Source organism: Perca flavescens, chromosome 9 (genome assembly GCF_004354835.1).
Source record: "Perca flavescens isolate YP-PL-M2 chromosome 9, PFLA_1.0, whole genome shotgun sequence".
In the NCBI taxonomy this organism is placed as follows: domain Eukaryota; kingdom Metazoa; phylum Chordata; class Actinopteri; order Perciformes; family Percidae; genus Perca; species Perca flavescens.
The window spans coordinates 32,626,681-32,644,673 of NC_041339.1; the positions used below are offsets into that span (position 1 = coordinate 32,626,681).

Sequence of the window (17,993 nt, forward strand, 5' to 3'; positions counted from 1 at the left end):
CTTTTTTCAACATACTATACAATGACTTATTGATCACTTTTTTTGACATGCTATACTATGACATTTTCGACATACACTATGACTTTTTATCACTTATCTCAACATACTATTCAATGACTTTTTTCTATATTCTATACTATGACTTTTTTATCACTTTTTTCAACATATGACAATTTTTGATATTCTATACTATGACTTTTTTCGACATGCTATACTATGACTTCTTTATCACATTTTTCAACATGCTATTCTATGACTTTTTTCTATATTCTATACTGTCACTTTTTTATGACTTTTTTTCAACATACTTGTTTATCACATTTTTTTACGTACTATACTATGACTTATTTCGATATACTGTAGTATGACTTTTTCGATATACTATGCAATGACATTTTCATCATTTTTTCGACATACTATGGTTCGGGCTTCTGGTAAGGATGCCCCCTGGGCGCCTCCCTAGGGAGGTGTTCCAGGCACGTCCAGCTGGGAGGAGGCCTCGGGGAAGACCCAGGCGGAGCTGGTTAATGTTGCTCGGGAAAGGGAAGTTTGGGGTCCCCTGCTGGAGCTGCTCAACCCCGCGACCCGATACCGGATAAGCGGACGAAGATGGATGGATGGATCGACTATGCTAAGACTTTTTTCGACATACTATACTATGACTTTTTTCGATATACTATACTAAGACGTTTTTTTGTCATTTTTTTCGACATACTATACTATGACTTTTTATCACTTATCTCAACATACTATTCAATGACTTTTTTCTATATTCTATACTATGACTTTTTGATGACTTTTTTCGACATACTATACTATGACTTTTTGTCACTTATTTCAACTTACTATACTAGGATCTTTTTTTGTTGTTGCTTTTTTCGACATACTATACCTTTTATTTATTTATAATTATTTAATTAATTATAATTATACTGTAGTATGACTTTTTCGATATACTATACAATGACATTTTCATCACTTTTTTGACATACTATACTAAGACTATTTTTGAAATAATATACTATGACTTTTTTAGATATACTATACTAAGACTTTTTTAGATATAATATACTAAGACTTTTTGTCATTTTTTTTTCAACATACTATAGTATGACTTTTTATCACTTAGCTCAACATACTATTCAATTACTTTTTTCTATATTCTATACTATGACTTTTTTATCACTTTTTTCGACGTACTATACTAAGACTTTTTTAGATATACTATACTAAGACTTTTTGTCATTTTTTCCCGACATACTATACTATGACTTTTTATCACTTAGCTCAACATACTATTCAATGCCTTTTTTTCTATATTCTATACTATGACTTTTTTTTCCACTTTTTTTGACATATGACAATTTTCGATATTCTATACTATGACTTTTTTAAGACTTTTTTCGACATACTATACTATGACTTTTGTGTCACTTATTTCAACTTACTATAGGCTACTATGATTTTTTTTTTTTTACTTTTTTCGACATACTATACCTTTTTTTTTTATAATTATTTGGGCCTAATTCTAGGCCTTTATTACACAGTTAGCTGGAGACATGAAAGAGGAGAGAGAGGGGGGTATAACATGCAGCAAAAGGCCGCAGGGCGGAGTCAAACCCAGCCCACTGCGTCGAGGAGTAAAGACATATGACAATTTTCGATATACTATACTATGACCAGTGTTGGGAAGGATACTTTCAAAACGTATTTCGTTACAGAATACAGAATACATGCCCACAAATGTAATTTGTAACGTATTCCGTTACGTTACTCAATCTGAGTAACGTATTCTGAATACTTGGATTACTTCAGGATTACTTCCACATTGAATTGCGTTTTATAAGTGTAGGAATGCGGCTATCACATCTAGTTTACTAAACAGGCCTATAATGGTGTGTTCTTTTTATTCCAACTAGCTGAATGTGTACCTGAACAAGCAGATAGATTATTGTATTGGTAGTCCCGAACTGCATACTACAAAAATCTAACCGCGGTCTAAGCTACCACAAGCTAATTTTAGCTAACGTTAGTTAGCATGTCAAACGGGGCTTGTCAGTCTTTAAACGGCTCTGGAGCTAGTAAATCAGCACGTATCGCTATATGTATAGGAGAATGTAAAGTCGCACGTCAATGTTAAAATAGCAAGGTGACCAGTAAAACTACAGCAGACGACTACCCTTGGCTAACTAAAAAAATAACTTACTTTACGATGCTTCTTCAGGTTGGAGGTGGAGTAATTTGGACGCTGAAAGGAGGTTGGTTGCTGGCAAGCAGAGGCTGCACGGCACAGTTAGCTGTATTTCATTCTCCCTGTTCGTTCTTTAATGTAAAATGCTGTTTGAATTTCCAAGATAGAAACTTATTGCTGCCCTGGCTCTGTCGTGCCCGTTCCGACTCCATTGTGACTGATCACGCAAATAGCTATTTTTTTCTATTTCATATCGGGGCTTCTGGAAAATGCATTAAGTTGCCTTAATTTATTCAGAGTGAATAAACTCGTGAAACAGAGAAGTGTCGTCATGTAATCCACTGATTTTAACAATGTAACTGTATTCTAAATACCAACTATTTAAATTGTAACTGTAACGGAATACAGTTACTCATAATTTGTATTCTGAATACGTAACGCCGTTACATGTATTCCGTTACTCCCCAACACTGACTATGACTTTTTTCGACATGCTATACTATGACTTTTTATCACTTATTTCAACATACTATTCAATGACTTTTTTGACATGCTATACTGTCACTTTTTTATCACTTTTTTCGACATATGACAAATTTCGATATTCTATACTATGACTTTTTTATCACTTTTTTCGACATACTATACTTTGACTTTTTTGTCACTTATTTCAACTTACATACTATGATTTCTTTTACTTTTTTCGACGTACTTTACCTTTTTTTATAATTATTTGGGCATTTTTAGGCCTTTATTTGACAGGACAGCTGGAGACATGAAAGAGGAGAGAGAGGGGGGTATGACATGCAGCAAAAGGCCGCAGGGCGGAGTCAAACCCAGCCCACTGTGTCGAGGAGTAAACCTCTACATACGGGCGCCCGCTCAACCAACTGAGCTGTCTGGGCGCCCTGTACTATGACTTTTTGTCACTTATTTTAACATACTAGACTATGACTTCTTTATCACTTTTTTGACAGATACTATGACTTATTTTTATATACTGTAGTATGAATTTTTCGATATACTATACAATGACATTTTAATCACTTTTTCGACATACTATACTAAGATTATTTTTGAAATAATATACTATGACTTTTTTAATCACTTTTATTGACATACTATACTATGACTTTTTTAGCTATACTATACTAAGACTTTTTTTGTCATTTTTTTCGACATACTATACTATGACTTGTTTATCACATTTTTTGACATACTATACTATGACTTATTTCGATATACTGTAGTATGACTTTTTCATCACTTTTCTGACATACTATGACTTTTGTAGATATACTATACTAAAACTTTTGTCATTTCTTTCGACATACTATGATATGACTTTTTTTTAATCACTTTTTCGACTATGCTATGACAATTTTCGACATACAATATTGACTTTTTTATCACTTTTTTCCACATACTGTAACTATTTTCAACATACTATACCATAACTTTTTATCACTTTTTTCCGACATACTATACTATGACTTTTTTTCAACATACTATACTATGACTTTTTTTCAACATACTATACTATGACTTTTTCATGACTTTTTCCAACAAACTATACTATTACTTTTCTTTTCAAAAAAAAACTTCTCATATTCCACTTTTGTTTAATACATTATTGGTATTATTCAACATTTCATTGAAATTCATACTAATTAAAACCATCCCCACTTTTCCAAATATTCTCACTACGTCACCTTCTTCTTACCCAATTATGCCAGCAATCCAGTTTTGCTTTAGCAATTAGCGTTTCAGCATTTTCTGCAGGAAATACATTTTCTAGTTAAAGCTAAAGTATAGTATGTCTTAAAAAAAATCACAAAATGTCATACTATAGTATGTCATAAAAAGTCACAGTATATTACATCATAAAAATAATAAAGTCATAGTTTAGTATATCATAAAGTCATAGCATAGTATGTAATAATACAAATTATAAGTCATAGCATAGTATGTCATAAAAGAAATTATAAGTCATAGTACAGTGAGAAAAATCATGAAAAGTCATAGCATAGTATGTCATAAAAGAAATTATAAAATAGCCATAGTAGTGTGAAAAAAATTATGAAAAAGTCAGAGTATAGTATGTCAGAATAAATCATAGAAAATGTCTTTTTAGTATTATTCATTGCAGAAATATGAAAATGTAAATCTTATCACTCCATCTTTACGTTTTCTGTGAAGAAACATTTCTTACACTTGTAACAGACAGTCATAGAAATATGAAATATTAAAAATGTAAATTTTATTAAAGCTGAGGAAGAAATGTCAGTGAGTCAGTCTATGCATTTACAATTTTAAATTACCAACATAGTCATCCTGTATGGCAAAATTACTGGAATTTATTGGATGAACAAAAACGGTGTTCAAGGAAATTCATTTTTTGATGGTCCAGTTTTCCTTTATTATTCTTGGAACTATTGTTTTCCATTTCTTGTAGTTGAGGGATCAATGATGCACAGCACTTCCTGGCGAGGTACCCAACAGGCATCCAATCCAGTCTTGTAGGCCAGTGGAAGATTTTCGCTGGTCCGTGTGGATGCATGAAACTGACCAGGATGTCTCCATCTTCATCAGACGTTGGTGTACTGAGCTAAGGTAAGAACCTGCATTATATTCATCTTACTGTGGATATTAAGACATGCAGATAGTTTTGGTTCATTTGCTCAGGTTTTGAGTCCTACATCTGTGAGACTTCTGCCTCCACCTCAATACTATGGAGGTAAATGGAATTGTGTTTGTGGTGCTAACAAGCTAACAGAATTGCTTCATCTGAACAAATTAAACCCAAACTATCTGCATGCCCCACAAGAGGTAAGTATTTATCTGACAAGAAAATAGGACAAGAACACATTAAACAAGTGCAGGAGTTTGTTTTTATTATTATTAACCATTGACACAATCAGCAGAGAAACTAGGCGTGACGAAAGACAGAAAGAGACACACTGGAATCAGATCTTGTTGAAAGCTGCTACGTCAACACTCTGGATCTGAAACAGAGCAAAAAGGAGAAACTCACAATTAGTTTACAGTTTACTCTGATGTGTTTTTCAATGACAATTTTCTGATTTTTTTTACTCATGTTACTCTCTTTTCAGTGATAGTGTTTTCAGATTCAACTCTGTCACCTTTTGTGTGAAGAAGAGAGCATGATTTCTATATAATCTTCAGACTAAGGAGAGAACATCACTCCTCATGAATCAGCCGCCACTGCGAAGCCTGGCATGACAACACACCAAGCATACGGCACTGGCTTCCATGTTTTCACCTGGAAGTGAAAAGTCTGTTTCTCTCTGCCATTGTTATTTTATTTTTATTTTTTTTCCACAGAGCACAACGTTAGCACTTGTTTGAACAGACCTCTGCCAGACCAGCCTGACGTCAGTTAAAATTTAACTAACCAGCAAGGTTCTATGTGAAAAAGACAAAGGCAGAGAGAAGCGGATTTAACTTAACTGCTGTTTATAACAAGCTAAAACTAATGCAGACCAACAGTCTTGCAATCCATCCTACCTTTATGAAGGTTATAATGTTCAGGTTTTATTGTAGAGGGGCTGATTAAACATTATGGTCATTTTAGAGGGTGTATTTTATGGTGCTGTTGCATTGTAAGTAAGTGTGTGTTGCAAAGTACTTACATAGTCCTCGAACTTGGTGATCTCTTCCTCTAACATGTCTGTTCCCACCTTGTCGTCCTCCACCACACATGCGATCTGGAGCTTTTTGATGCCGTAACCGACAGGAACCAGTTTGGACGTGCCCCATAACAGGCCGTCCGCCTGCACTGAGCGCACACACTCCTCCAGCTTCACCATGTCAGTTTCATCGTCCCACTAAAAAAGGCACGAGTGGTGATAGAACACAAGGTCAAAGTGGGGCAGTCAGTATCAAACTTAAATACAAATTGTGTATATAGATGTTTGTTGGTCATTGTATTTGTGTGTACACACACACACACACACACACACACACACACACACACACACACACACACACACACACACACACACACACACACACACACACACACACACACACACACACACACACACACACACACACACACACACACACACACACACACACACACACACACCTATCTTTTCACCTGCTTCTATGTACATAGTGGTTCTGTTTATTTTTACCCATCTTTGTTGTCCCCGTTTTTAGCTGTATGTCTATTTCTATTACCCTGTAAATTGTAAATATGTTCTTGGTGTTTGTAAGTACATTGAGAGTACCTCAAAACAGTCACATTTCCTGTATGTGTGCACATTCTTGGCCAATAAAGCTGATTCTGAAATGCATTATGTCTGGGCTTTAGCTATAGTTTTAGGCTCCTGTAGGAGACATTGACTTTTGAGTAAATCTGGTCAGACTTACAGGTTTGACATCCAATAAAATGGAAGACTTGGCGATGATGCCGGGCTTCTTGGCCTTCTTCTCTGCATACTCCTTCAACCTCTGCTCTTTGAGTTTATCTGCCTCTTCGTCATCATCACTGCCAAACAGGTCAATATCATCATCATCATCATCGTCTTCCTCCTCATCTTTAACGGGGGCGCTGGTCTTCTGCTGGACTGTAGTGCCCTGAACAGAGTAAAAATAAATCACATGCCTACAGAGGGGTATATGGTGATGTACTGGAGGTAAAATACAACTAAAACACAAGATGACTGATTTGGTAAAAGCAGTCTGTAATAACTCACATTTGTGTAGGGTACTGAAGGAGAAGTAACAGGGGTCACAGCTGCAGGAGATTTCTCCAGAACAGATACCCGACATTCCAGTTTGGAAAGTGCAGCCCTCAAGTCATCCACCACTAAAGACACAGACCAGAGTCAATGAGTCTTACATGAAAAAAATACACCATGGTAGTAGAGTGAACTTAAAAAGTCATAGTATAGTATGTTGTATACTAGTATAATGTTGAAAAAAATTAGGAAAAAAGTCAGTAAGTATGTCGAAAAAAAGTCATAGTATAGCATGTCAAAAATAGTATGTTGTTAACAAAAGTCATAGTATTTAGAAAATAAGTCATACAGAAAGTCATTGTATAGAATGTTAAAGTCATAGTATGTTGAAAAAAGTAAAAAAAAATTATAGTGTAGCATATAGAAAAAAAGTCAAGAAAAGTCATGGCATAGAATATAGAAAAACGTCATAATATAGTATGTAGAAAATAAATCATGAAAAAGTCAGTATGTAGGAAAAAAGATCAAAATTCATAGTGCAATATATAGAAAAAAGTTTAAAAAAATTATTGTAAAGTATGTCATAAAAACTCATAGTATGTCTAAAAGTCATATTTTAGTAGGTTGAAAAAAAAAAATGCCATGAAAATTCATAGTATGTAGAAAAAAAGTCCAAAGTCATTGATAGCATAGAATTTCGAAGTCATGGTATAGTAAGTTGAAAAAAGTCATTGTAGATTATGTCAAAAAATGTTTTTTTTAAAAGTCAGTATAAAAAAAAAAAAAAAAAAAAAAAAAAAAAAAAAATCATAAAAAGTCATATTATAGTATGTTAAAAAAATTCATAGTATAGTTTGTAAAAAGTCAAAAAAAAAAATCTGTATAGTATGTAGAAAAAAATCATTAAAGTCATAGTATATCGACAAAAGTTACGTTTATGTAGAAAAAAAATCATAACAATTCATAATTATTAGTATGTTGAAAAAAGTCATAGTATAGCATGTTAAAAAAGTAATTGTATACTATGTAGGAAAAAAAATCATAGTCCTAGTATTACGAAAAAAAATATAGTACAGTATATTGGAAAAATTCGTAGTAAAGTATGTTGAAAAAATCCATAGTATAGCATTTCGAAAAAAAGTCATGTATCAAACATTGAAAAAAGTCATAATACAGTATGTCACAAGAAGTCATAGAAAAGTCGTAGCATAGTAAGTCATAAAAAAGTCAGAGTATAGTAATCATAAAAAGGGTTAAAATTCATAATACATCTCTCGTAAGAAAACAAAAAGCATTATTTTATAAGTAACCAAACAAACCCACCTTTATGTAAGCTGTGGTTCTCCAGCTCCAGGCTCTTGATGCGACAGATGATTTCTCCTTGATCAGCTGCACTGCTGCTGCTCTGCACAGTAAAGACACAATAGGAGAAAATAAATGACAGTTAAGAGAGAGCAACATCTAATGGCCGAATCATATTAGCCCTTTCATCACACCCAGGACTATTAACCAGACCCCATATATATGAACAGGCAACACACAGCAAGCGTCCATCTCAGCAGAGATATAGGAGCTGTAGATGGAGCCTGGCAGAAATATAAGTGGTAGGTAGCTCCAACACTCCACACAAAAATACAATCAAAAAGCTGACTAAAGGTCTAATAAACTCAAACTTGAGCATGGATGTCAGTGAGGTCCACTGACAGAGCGGCAAAAGGAGCTTCCAGAGACACACAAGACTTGGCGGCACTTACAAGCTGGGACTGTTGGCTCAGGGAAGGCTGACCAGACCCTCTGTTACACAGTGTTGTCTTCAGCTGGGGGGAAGGAGGGGATTTAAAGCATGAAAAAGGGAGGGAAGGAGGAACACAACTGAATGAAGTACATGCTTATGGAGCGCTACTGAGGAGTGAACAGAAAGCAAATGAGCCAAGGAAAAACAGTAGAGCTGGGAGCTCATGGAAGATAACACCAACGTCTCTGTAGAGTAAGGTTTGTATGGCTTCACAGGACCACCAAGCTTCTATATAGTATTCAAATAAACAAGCTCAAATATGTTAAACAAATCATAGGCATGTTCAAGTTACATGTCCAAGATACTAAAGATGGTCCGATTGTAGCCATCAACTACACTTATTCAACTACACTGTTCTTATTACCACTAGCTATGAAAGGTCTAGTTGTGTGAAAAGGCACAAAGTGCCAATAACACATAACACGAGACAAACTAGTTGGTTTTCAAGTCTCTCAACAAATGTTAAAACGTGGCAAAAGATTAGTTTGTCTGCATTGTTTAACTCCCCACAACCAAATTCAAAATGTAATAAACCTGTCAGCAGGGAAACCTTGCTGCCACTTCCGCAAACCTTCAGCAGAATAATGACATTGAAAAAAGGAAGTGATTTTAGAGATACAAAACATGACTGCGATATTCATTTTCCTAAATGTTAACATTTTGTTCCTGAAAGTAAAAGAACATGTTACACACTTGCTTTTGTTCATTCAGCAACGATCAGCAATGCACAGTATGCTGAGCAATTAGAAAAGTGTGCCTTTCATTGAAGGTTTTCTTCCTCCATGTTTCACCTGATAAGATTTTCAGGCCACTAAAGCTGAGTGACACAAGCAAGAAGGACGTTTATGCAGCTGCAGAGGTTTTTGTCTTTTCAAGGCCGGTTTTTTCAGTTGTAATGTGCAGGTCCACAAAGTGTTGGCAGATGAAATCCTTTCACAGCAAAAAATATACAGATACACATTCTCACAACCTTCATCATGTGTACAAAAGGTGTGAAGCTAGTTCGTAAACCTTATCCTTACACGCATCCTATTATACTGGAACATTTAAAGCAAAGTGCTATATAGGTCAAGTGGGACCTTGACCGCTCACGATACACGTACAGTCCTTGAGTAAAGGTGGAAAATGTGAGATAAGAGGCAGAACACGGCACATAACATGTACTTACTCCTGCTAGAGACTTCTGGATGTTCTCCCGGGCCCGAGCAATGTCTTGCAGAATGCTGTTAGCGCCGACATCCTTAAAGAAAATGAACTGAAGTCAACACCAATTTATCCTTTACTTTGTAAAGATTAAATGTGTCATTTCAAACATTTGCCAACTACCTCCTCATCTCATGGCTTTTATGTGCAGTGTGGATAGACTGCATCAACATTTTAAATCTGAAACTGCAAGTCATTTGTGCCTAAAAATGTCAGGTAATGTAATTTGGTGTAAAAAAATAATAATAATTAGGTCAAATTAAGACACAAAATTCATATATATATTTTTTTTTAAATGGCTCCAGTATAGGGTTGAGTACTAACACAAAAATCAAATACCATAGTTATTTTTGACCAGATACCAACGGTTATAAGAAATTCACACAAAAGAGAACTTTAAAGGGCAACTATTATATAGCATTTTCAGTCAATACTTGCATTTTGTGTTTGTACTAGAACATGTTTAAATGCTTTTAATGCTAAAAAAATAAATATTTTTCTTATACTGCCCATGACTGCTGCACCTGTACTCACGCTCTGTAGGAGCGCCTGTCTCTTTAAGCCCTCGTCCCAAAAAAGTCCAGTCTGCTCTGATTGGCCAGCGCACTTCCTGATGCTGGAGCTACTCTAACGGAGTATATAGCAGGACTTTGTACCGTGATAAAACAATAAAGGCTTCTAAACCAAATACTACCCAACCGGACACGCCACAGCAGTAAAGTGACTGGAATTTTGGGAGAAATGACCACCATTGGTTGAGATTACAGCTATGTTGCGTTAGCATGTAGTTACTTAAGTTAGCAGTATGCTAACGTTAGATTGTAGTGGAACGAAGCAGCACTTTCTACCGTCAAAAAAATCTAATGCATTTTAGCAGTAATGCGACCCGGAATTGGGGAGAATTTAACAACATTGGCAGCCCAGATAACATCTTTTACTGCCGTTAGCCATGTAGCTACTTCAGTTGACACTAATAGAAAGAGGTTTTTAAACCAAATACTACTAACAGAAAATGTTTCAGGAGTAATGTGACTCGGAATTGGGGAGAATTTAACGACACTGGCAGCCAAGGTGACATTGTTTACTGCAGTTAGCATGTAGTTACACACAACAACATTAACACCGCAGTGGCTTTAAAAAAAAAAAAAAAAAAAAAAAAAAAAAAAAAAAAATACACACTCCAGTCCTGTCTACTTGGAGCAGATGACCAATCCTAGAAGTTTGACTTAGAGTTGCATAACACTTAGCCGAGAGTAGAAAAAAAACAGTTGAAACCGGAGTGTTCAGAAAAGTTGGAAATCTGAACGTTTTAGCTCACGGGGTTGCTCTAAAATACATTTACCTAATTATTTGAAGTTTTGGCCATGTTCAACATGAAAATCCAACATTATAACATTGTAGATATGACAGAAAACACGGAAAAGCATAATATGTGACCTTTAAGAACTAACAAGTAATGTCAACATGATGGTCAAATGGTTGGAGCAATCTTGCTACAGTACTTCAGATGGGAGGAGTGATAACTTAAAGCAAAAGACTGAACATAAAGTGAACCTCTGAGGCAGTGTGGGTACCTGCATTGGTTGGGAGGAGCCGTTTGTGCGCTCATAGAAGCGTCTTTCTGCCTCATCGTAGCGAGGTTTGTCAAACCAGATCTTCTCCTGGGACAGAAAGTCTACTGAACTCATGGTGCTACAGAGGAGAGAGCAAGGAGCGACAAGAGAGGGATGTAGGACAGGACACAGGAGGTTCGGGGGAAAAGAAAAAATATATATTATTATAACAAGTTATAATTAATATAAAAAAAATTAGCTGTAAAATATTATACTCTATCTTAAAAATGGCTTATTGTATTCTTTAATCTACACTGCCCACAAAACGGACCACCCCAATGAAACTATAAAAAAAAAAACTTAAATGAAGTTACTTTGGCATAACACAACAATGGTAATACAAACATCAGTCACACAGTTAATTTTCCAACAGACCACAAGAATAAAAGAACAAATGAGCAAAGAACAATGAAAAAAGAAAAATGTTCACACATTCAAAACTGAAAAGGGAAACCCATGATTACATAAAATAAAAACAATAAAGAAAAAAAAAAAAAAGGATAAAAACGGAAACATCTGGAACGACTCCATTCTCTCGGTTTGGTCATACTTGTCCCTCAGTGGGGCCGTGGAGGCAACTGATGCCGCTTCTGGCCTCCGACTCTTCTTCACCACCACAGCTCCACTCCCATTGGATCCGTGGAAACGGCTCTCCGCAGCATCATACCGCCACTTGTCCAGCCACACCCGCTCGCTGTCGGGGTGAACCAAGAAGCAGACTCCAGCCCCCGAAACTTCTTTTTCCAAGACCTCAGCTGGCTCATCTTCCTCCTGAATAGGGAGCAGAGCGTGGAAGACTTCTGCTTTACCCTGCGGGACCACATGTTTTGCCTCCACTGCCACTTCCTCGGCTTCTCCTTCCTCCTCCTCCTCCTCTTCTACAAGGCTTTGAGGGTGGTCGCTACTTCTGGAAGTGGCGGCGCAGCCGGAGCGTTTGGAGGAACTGTTGCCGTACAGATTCTGGTAGAAGGCTGCTTCGGCGCGGTCATACAGCGGCTTCTCCAGCCACACGTCTCCAAGCAGCTCCACGGGGATGCGGGGCAGCCCGTTAATCGATTGTCGACCGCTCGGCGTGACAGCTGCTTGTTGGATGACAGGGGTTGCAGGTGTCGGGGCTAGAGACTGGTATCCTTCATCGGGTGTTCTGGGTGCAGTGGAGCGGTTAGGCGGAGATGGAAGGTTCAGAGAGTTTGGTATAGGCGGCTGCACGGATTCTATAACAAAGCGGCGCTCTGCTTGGTCAAAGGTCGTCTTGTTCACCCACACGGACTGGACAACGTGGTGGCAGGCTACCTGATCGCCATGGTGGCACACCTGCCCTGAGGAAGATGGAGCCGCAGCCGACGGAGTGTTTGAGAGATTCCCCGGGGCTGGCGGCGACCGCTTTGACTTGGTGGTCGCGCTGGAGGAGCTCGCCAACCAACACTGGTAGAGGCTCTCGGCTTGCTCGTAGACGCTGCGGTCGAACCAAACACTAGCACACTCGGACTGCAGGCCGATCAGCCCGGTGCGGGGGTCAGATGGTGGCTGGCTGGCCCTTTTGTCTGGCTTCTCGCCATTCTTGGTCTTCGTGTCAACCGTCCCCTCAGAGCGACTCTCGGGATTGGATGAACGTTTCTTGCGGCGGCGGCTTTTCCCGCTGCGCTTTCCGTCTCCGTTCAAGCTGCCGCTCTCTGGGGAAGAAGACGCCGTCTCTCCGTTTCTATGACCTGATTCAGCTTGGTTCCTAGACCCCAGTGCTGCATTTGCGGACCGGTCAACCTGACTATGGCTGGGAGGCAGATCATGCTCCGACTGATCCAGCGCAGAGCACTGGGAAATCTTCTTTGACATCATCTTTGATCCGTTGCAGAGGGGTGGGGGGGGGGGGGAGAATAACAGGAACAGGCTTTTGGATTAGTTAGAGACGCAGAAAGGCTAAGAGACAGAAAGGGATTGATCTATTAGACCTAGTGTTAGAAATGAATCAGTCTCAACTAGAGATGGACCAATACTGCCTAAAACTGGTATCTGGAAGTACTGGAGTTTATGCACCGATCCGATACCACGTAATAAAGCCCTAAAGAAAATCTACGTTAAAGTAGTTTATTCATGTTCTTGTTCCGTTATAACGGACTGTCAAACTGGAGAATAAAAGAAAGTTCTGTGGCATTCATTGTTTGTGTTTGTTCATGTTTTACAAAGAGTTTAACCTGAGCCAGACCGACAACAAAGATAGAAATAATATCACATCCATACAGGGATAGTAGTATACAGTTGTTAAAACATAATAAAATATATGACACGCTGGTATCGGATCGGTACTCGGTATCAGCCGATACGCAAGTTCAGGAATCGGTAAGCAAAAAAAGGTATCGGGCCAGCTCTAGTCTCAACAGTCAGTCTCCAAATCAGTCCCAGAGAAAAGCAAGCAGCATGCAGAAAATTAGAAGAAACCCATGCAGATAAACTCAAATTGTTTAGAGAATGAAATCTACTTGCTTGTAAATTTGTAAAGGAAATGTCCCAACTTGGCTCACATTCAAGAATATATGCAAGTAGAGGAAAGTTAACACCAGGGTGCTAATGCTTTTGATTAAATGCCAGTCGATTATAAGCGAAGCAAAAATTAGAAAATGCGAGTCTGAGTTGCAGTTTTTCCTGCTACACAATGATTTCCCAAACCAACAAGTCATTTACACTTTCATATAAATCCTTATAAAAGCCCAAGATTGCTTATAAAGCCATTGCTTGCGACGACTGCTTTCAAGTACATAACAGTAATTGCTACTACAGTATTCATTAAAAAAAGGAAACACAGCTTTCAAGTTATAATTAGCCAGATGGGGAAATGAATTTAACATCATGGAATTTCTGATTTTAGCTTATTCTATAGGTTTTTAAATGACAGAGTAGCTTTCTGCAGTGCCAATAAAACCCTTTAGCCCATCGTTATTATGCTCATCCTGCAAAGGCATTTATCAAATGTATATTCAGAGGAAGTCTATATAATAATGCAGATCATGCAGCACCAAGTGACCCTGGTTTATCACAGCATACAGCTAGTCAGAGCATTATAGATTTCAACATAAATTCAAAAATCAAATGTCCGGTGTCTAACCAACACTCATTTTTCCTATCACTGTGACTCTATTGTAAACTGTTCTTGGTAAAAATTCAATTATTTCAATTAAAAAAAATAAAATAAATAAGGCACAAAACTTGACACAATGACATGCCAGCATGCACAAAAAGGAAAGGGTGTAACAAGTCTACAGAAAAACATTAAAAGAAAAAAGAAATCACACTCATTGACATTGATGGATATGTGAAAAACACTAACATGTTCATGCAAGAATATTAATCCGGTAGGTATTGAGGTTTTGCTCTGCTAACAAATCACACATTGCACGAGCCATGCCTTTTTCACAATGTTAACTTATCCTGATGCAATACAGGAAATGCATTCCCTTAATGTTTCACCATGTGGATGTTAGTAATATTGATACTGATTGAATATTGAACACTAATACACCATTGTAATGAATTAAGGCACTGTTTTGGGAAGGCATTTCCTGCTTAATGTTTATTAGAAAATCTTATTCAAGCTCTTAACTCACCTTCCTGGGTAAAAGGTGTTGAGCTTAAACTAGTATTCAAAGACAAATGCTCAACACGTTCTTTTCATCCAGTTAACCGCAAGCCATTGAAGAAGAAATTTAACAATCACCACCTTGCAAAACAATGGAACTGAGACAGGGGTATACTAACTATGTACAAAAGGCAAAACTCAAATGATAGTTAACAGCAATACTCACATGTCAAATTCTGAATGCAAGATGAGGGGAAAGAAGCTACGTGTTAAAGATTTCTCTAAATAAATACCTCGACGTGAAACTCTGCCTTCTTACAGATTTCAGATCGTTACCCCTGAATGATGATTCATATGGAAAATACTTGCACTATTATTTGCTAAACTAGATTCTGATATTAAGCAAGAACTTCAAGCAACAACTTGGATGCATCCCAAAGCTTTTCCCCTGTATCTGCTTTCCTCCACTCTTTAAAAAGGGAAGACACTAGGGGCAGTTTCTCTTGCTCACTTTCATCAAAAATTAACCTTTGCTGTTAGAGCAGTCCTATCAAAATACTTCAATCCAATCAAGAACACACCTTAGAAAACTGCACTATTGTATGCAGACCATAATCCATGCTGGCAGCTGCACATGCATTTATGTGAGCATTTAGGATGCATCCTTTAGCTGCAGCTCTATGGACAGCCGTTTATTTAAAAGGGTAAGGCTGGAGATATTCCATATTTTTGTTATTCTCTACAAATCCCTTGAAAACACAGTATCCAACAATGTGGTAGTCTCATCTCTAATACTTTCCAACTTCTCTTCTCTGCCAGGTCTGTGGCACTCTGCTCTAACATACACTCATTTAAATAATAAAAAAAAAAACATATTCCTATAATAGCTGAGCACTGTAGTTTTTAGCAAATGTCACTCAAAACAGTGGGCTATTTTAAGCCGCAGTTGGTGCCCTAGTGAGTATTTCCGGCAGCAAGATGGTGCATGTGGGATTGACTCAAAATAAACTACAGTGCCTGTGTTAATCGTAATAAAGGAACATTGATGTTTTTAAGTTTTTGAACAATAGAGCTCTATGGCACAGAATCAATACATTATGCTTTAGATACGTAGAATACTTTTTGATAGGGTCAATTCAATGTTAGTTTTGGTCTATAGATGGGATCTGATAATAAATAAATAAAAATATTGCCAGCGTTACCCTTTAAATGTTGCACATTAACATCCCTATAATGTCAAGACTTGGGGAGGTCACCCCAGATAACTACTACCAAGTGTCTGAAGCAATCCAAGTTTACCTGCTTCACAATGAGGTTAATTGCTGGGTCAGATGCAGTACAACACCCCAGGAAGGGTGGGGTACAGTGATTTGCTCAAGGACACTTCGGCAAGGCAGATGCTAACCTAACCACTGATATACCGCCTAATTATATTTAGTTTATATGGTTTAAATATAAAACCACATCCTCTTAACTGGACTAAATCCATCATCAAGCCCAAATCTGTAAATAACTGCTTAACGTTAGATTCACTGAGGAAATAGGTCCTGTTTAAAAAGGACTCTACACCTGAAAACAACGCAACACTTTCACTAAAGGTCAGAAATGTTTAACGGTTAATGTCACGAAGAAAAATCTGTCGTGCAAGATGTCAAACAAATAAAGAAAGGCGGTTTAACATAGCTGTCATCATCAAAACGTGTGCCCTGCTAACCCCTAACAGCCATCTTTCATCTTGTAACGTTAGCTAGTATGAAACGAAACCGAGTGGGATTCGTAATAACGCGTCAGTCCATGGCTTAGCATTTAACACGACAACAAAATAACGCTCTTAAACGTGACACTAAACCATTAGTTTAAAAAACTTTGACATTAATATAAAACGTCAGTGTAGAACAGCGGCCACTGAAGCCGGTGTCCAGCCGGCGTGACAGCTCTGGGTAGCGTTAGCATTAGCAAGCTGCCCCATCCAGCTAGCCGTTAGCTAGCCTCGGCTAACACACGCCGAGGGAGTCCCTGCTGTCTGTTAACCACCGAGCGTTCATTCATTTCCCAAAATGTCTCTTAAACAAATCCCAAGATTAATCACCGGCTGTCAGTCAGCGTTAACGTTACTTACTGCTGTTTTTTCTGTATCGTCGGTGTGAGACCAGGCCGGTGGATAAAACGTGTTTCTCCAGCTAGTGAATGACAACGGGAAGGAGGAAGAGAGGGAGGAAGAGGAGGAAGCAAGGAGGAGGAAGCAAGGAGGAGCGGCGATTGTGTTATGAATCATTAATATCATTAATATTTCCTGATGCCCCATGTTCAATCTTATGTATTGTTAACAGTCAATGATAATAATAATAGTAATAGCTTTATTTATATAGCACCTTTTAAAAAGAAAGTTACAAAGTGCTAGGGCTGGGCAATATATCCATATCGTGATATGAGACTAGACCTTTGTTGACAAGTCAAGATCTTGGAACCATTAGTAGGGTTCTGCCAGAGGATCTCAAGTGATCAGGCTCATAGGAAATTAGCAAATCACATATAGGCTAAAGACTGGAGCCAAAACATTCAAGGCTTTAAAAACAAGCAGTTAAATCTTAAAATCAATTCTAAAACTCATAGGTAACCAGTGAAGGGTAGCAATGATTGGTGTTGTATGTGATGTTGTAAAATCAGATGAAACTAAATACCTCAAAGGGCTTTTTATTAGTGCAGTATTTTACATAATAAAGACATAGATGAGATCTAAATTTAGTTAAAAGGACCACTTTCTGTATTTATTTTTTTTAACCTTTGTCCTGGTGGCATGGCATGTGTTGCTGTAAAACTTTACTCATTTACCCAAATCTTAATGCAGTGCTGCAAAGTAAGACTTTAAGCCAGTGGTGGAAGAAGTATTTGGAACTCTTTTCTTAATTAA

The 17,993-nt window shown here is 37.6% G+C and overlaps 1 protein-coding gene across 3 annotated transcripts; it reads right to left on the reverse strand.

Annotated features, from left to right (window-relative positions):
- Positions 1-5,062: 5,062 nt before the first annotated feature.
- eef1db (eukaryotic translation elongation factor 1 delta b (guanine nucleotide exchange protein)) lies at positions 5,063-17,332 on the reverse strand. 3 transcript variants are annotated; one of them, XM_028587760.1, is made up of 9 exons: positions 17,202-17,332; positions 11,473-11,590; positions 9,864-9,935; positions 8,655-8,717; positions 8,224-8,305; positions 6,916-7,028; positions 6,590-6,796; positions 5,845-6,039; positions 5,063-5,196 (listed from the first exon to the last, which is right to left on the reverse strand). In XM_028587760.1, exons 2-9 carry the CDS (start codon positions 11,584-11,586, stop codon positions 5,158-5,160), a joined length of 885 nt encoding a protein of 294 aa, XP_028443561.1. In that variant the 5' UTR covers positions 11,587-11,590; positions 17,202-17,332; the 3' UTR covers positions 5,063-5,157. The 3 variants fall into 3 exon arrangements, with proteins under 3 accessions (XP_028443561.1, XP_028443563.1, XP_028443562.1); XM_028587762.1 differs by lacking the exon at positions 17,202-17,332 and adding an exon at positions 12,062-13,347; XM_028587761.1 differs by lacking the exon at positions 8,655-8,717.
- Between the last annotated feature and the right edge of the window lie 661 nt (positions 17,333-17,993).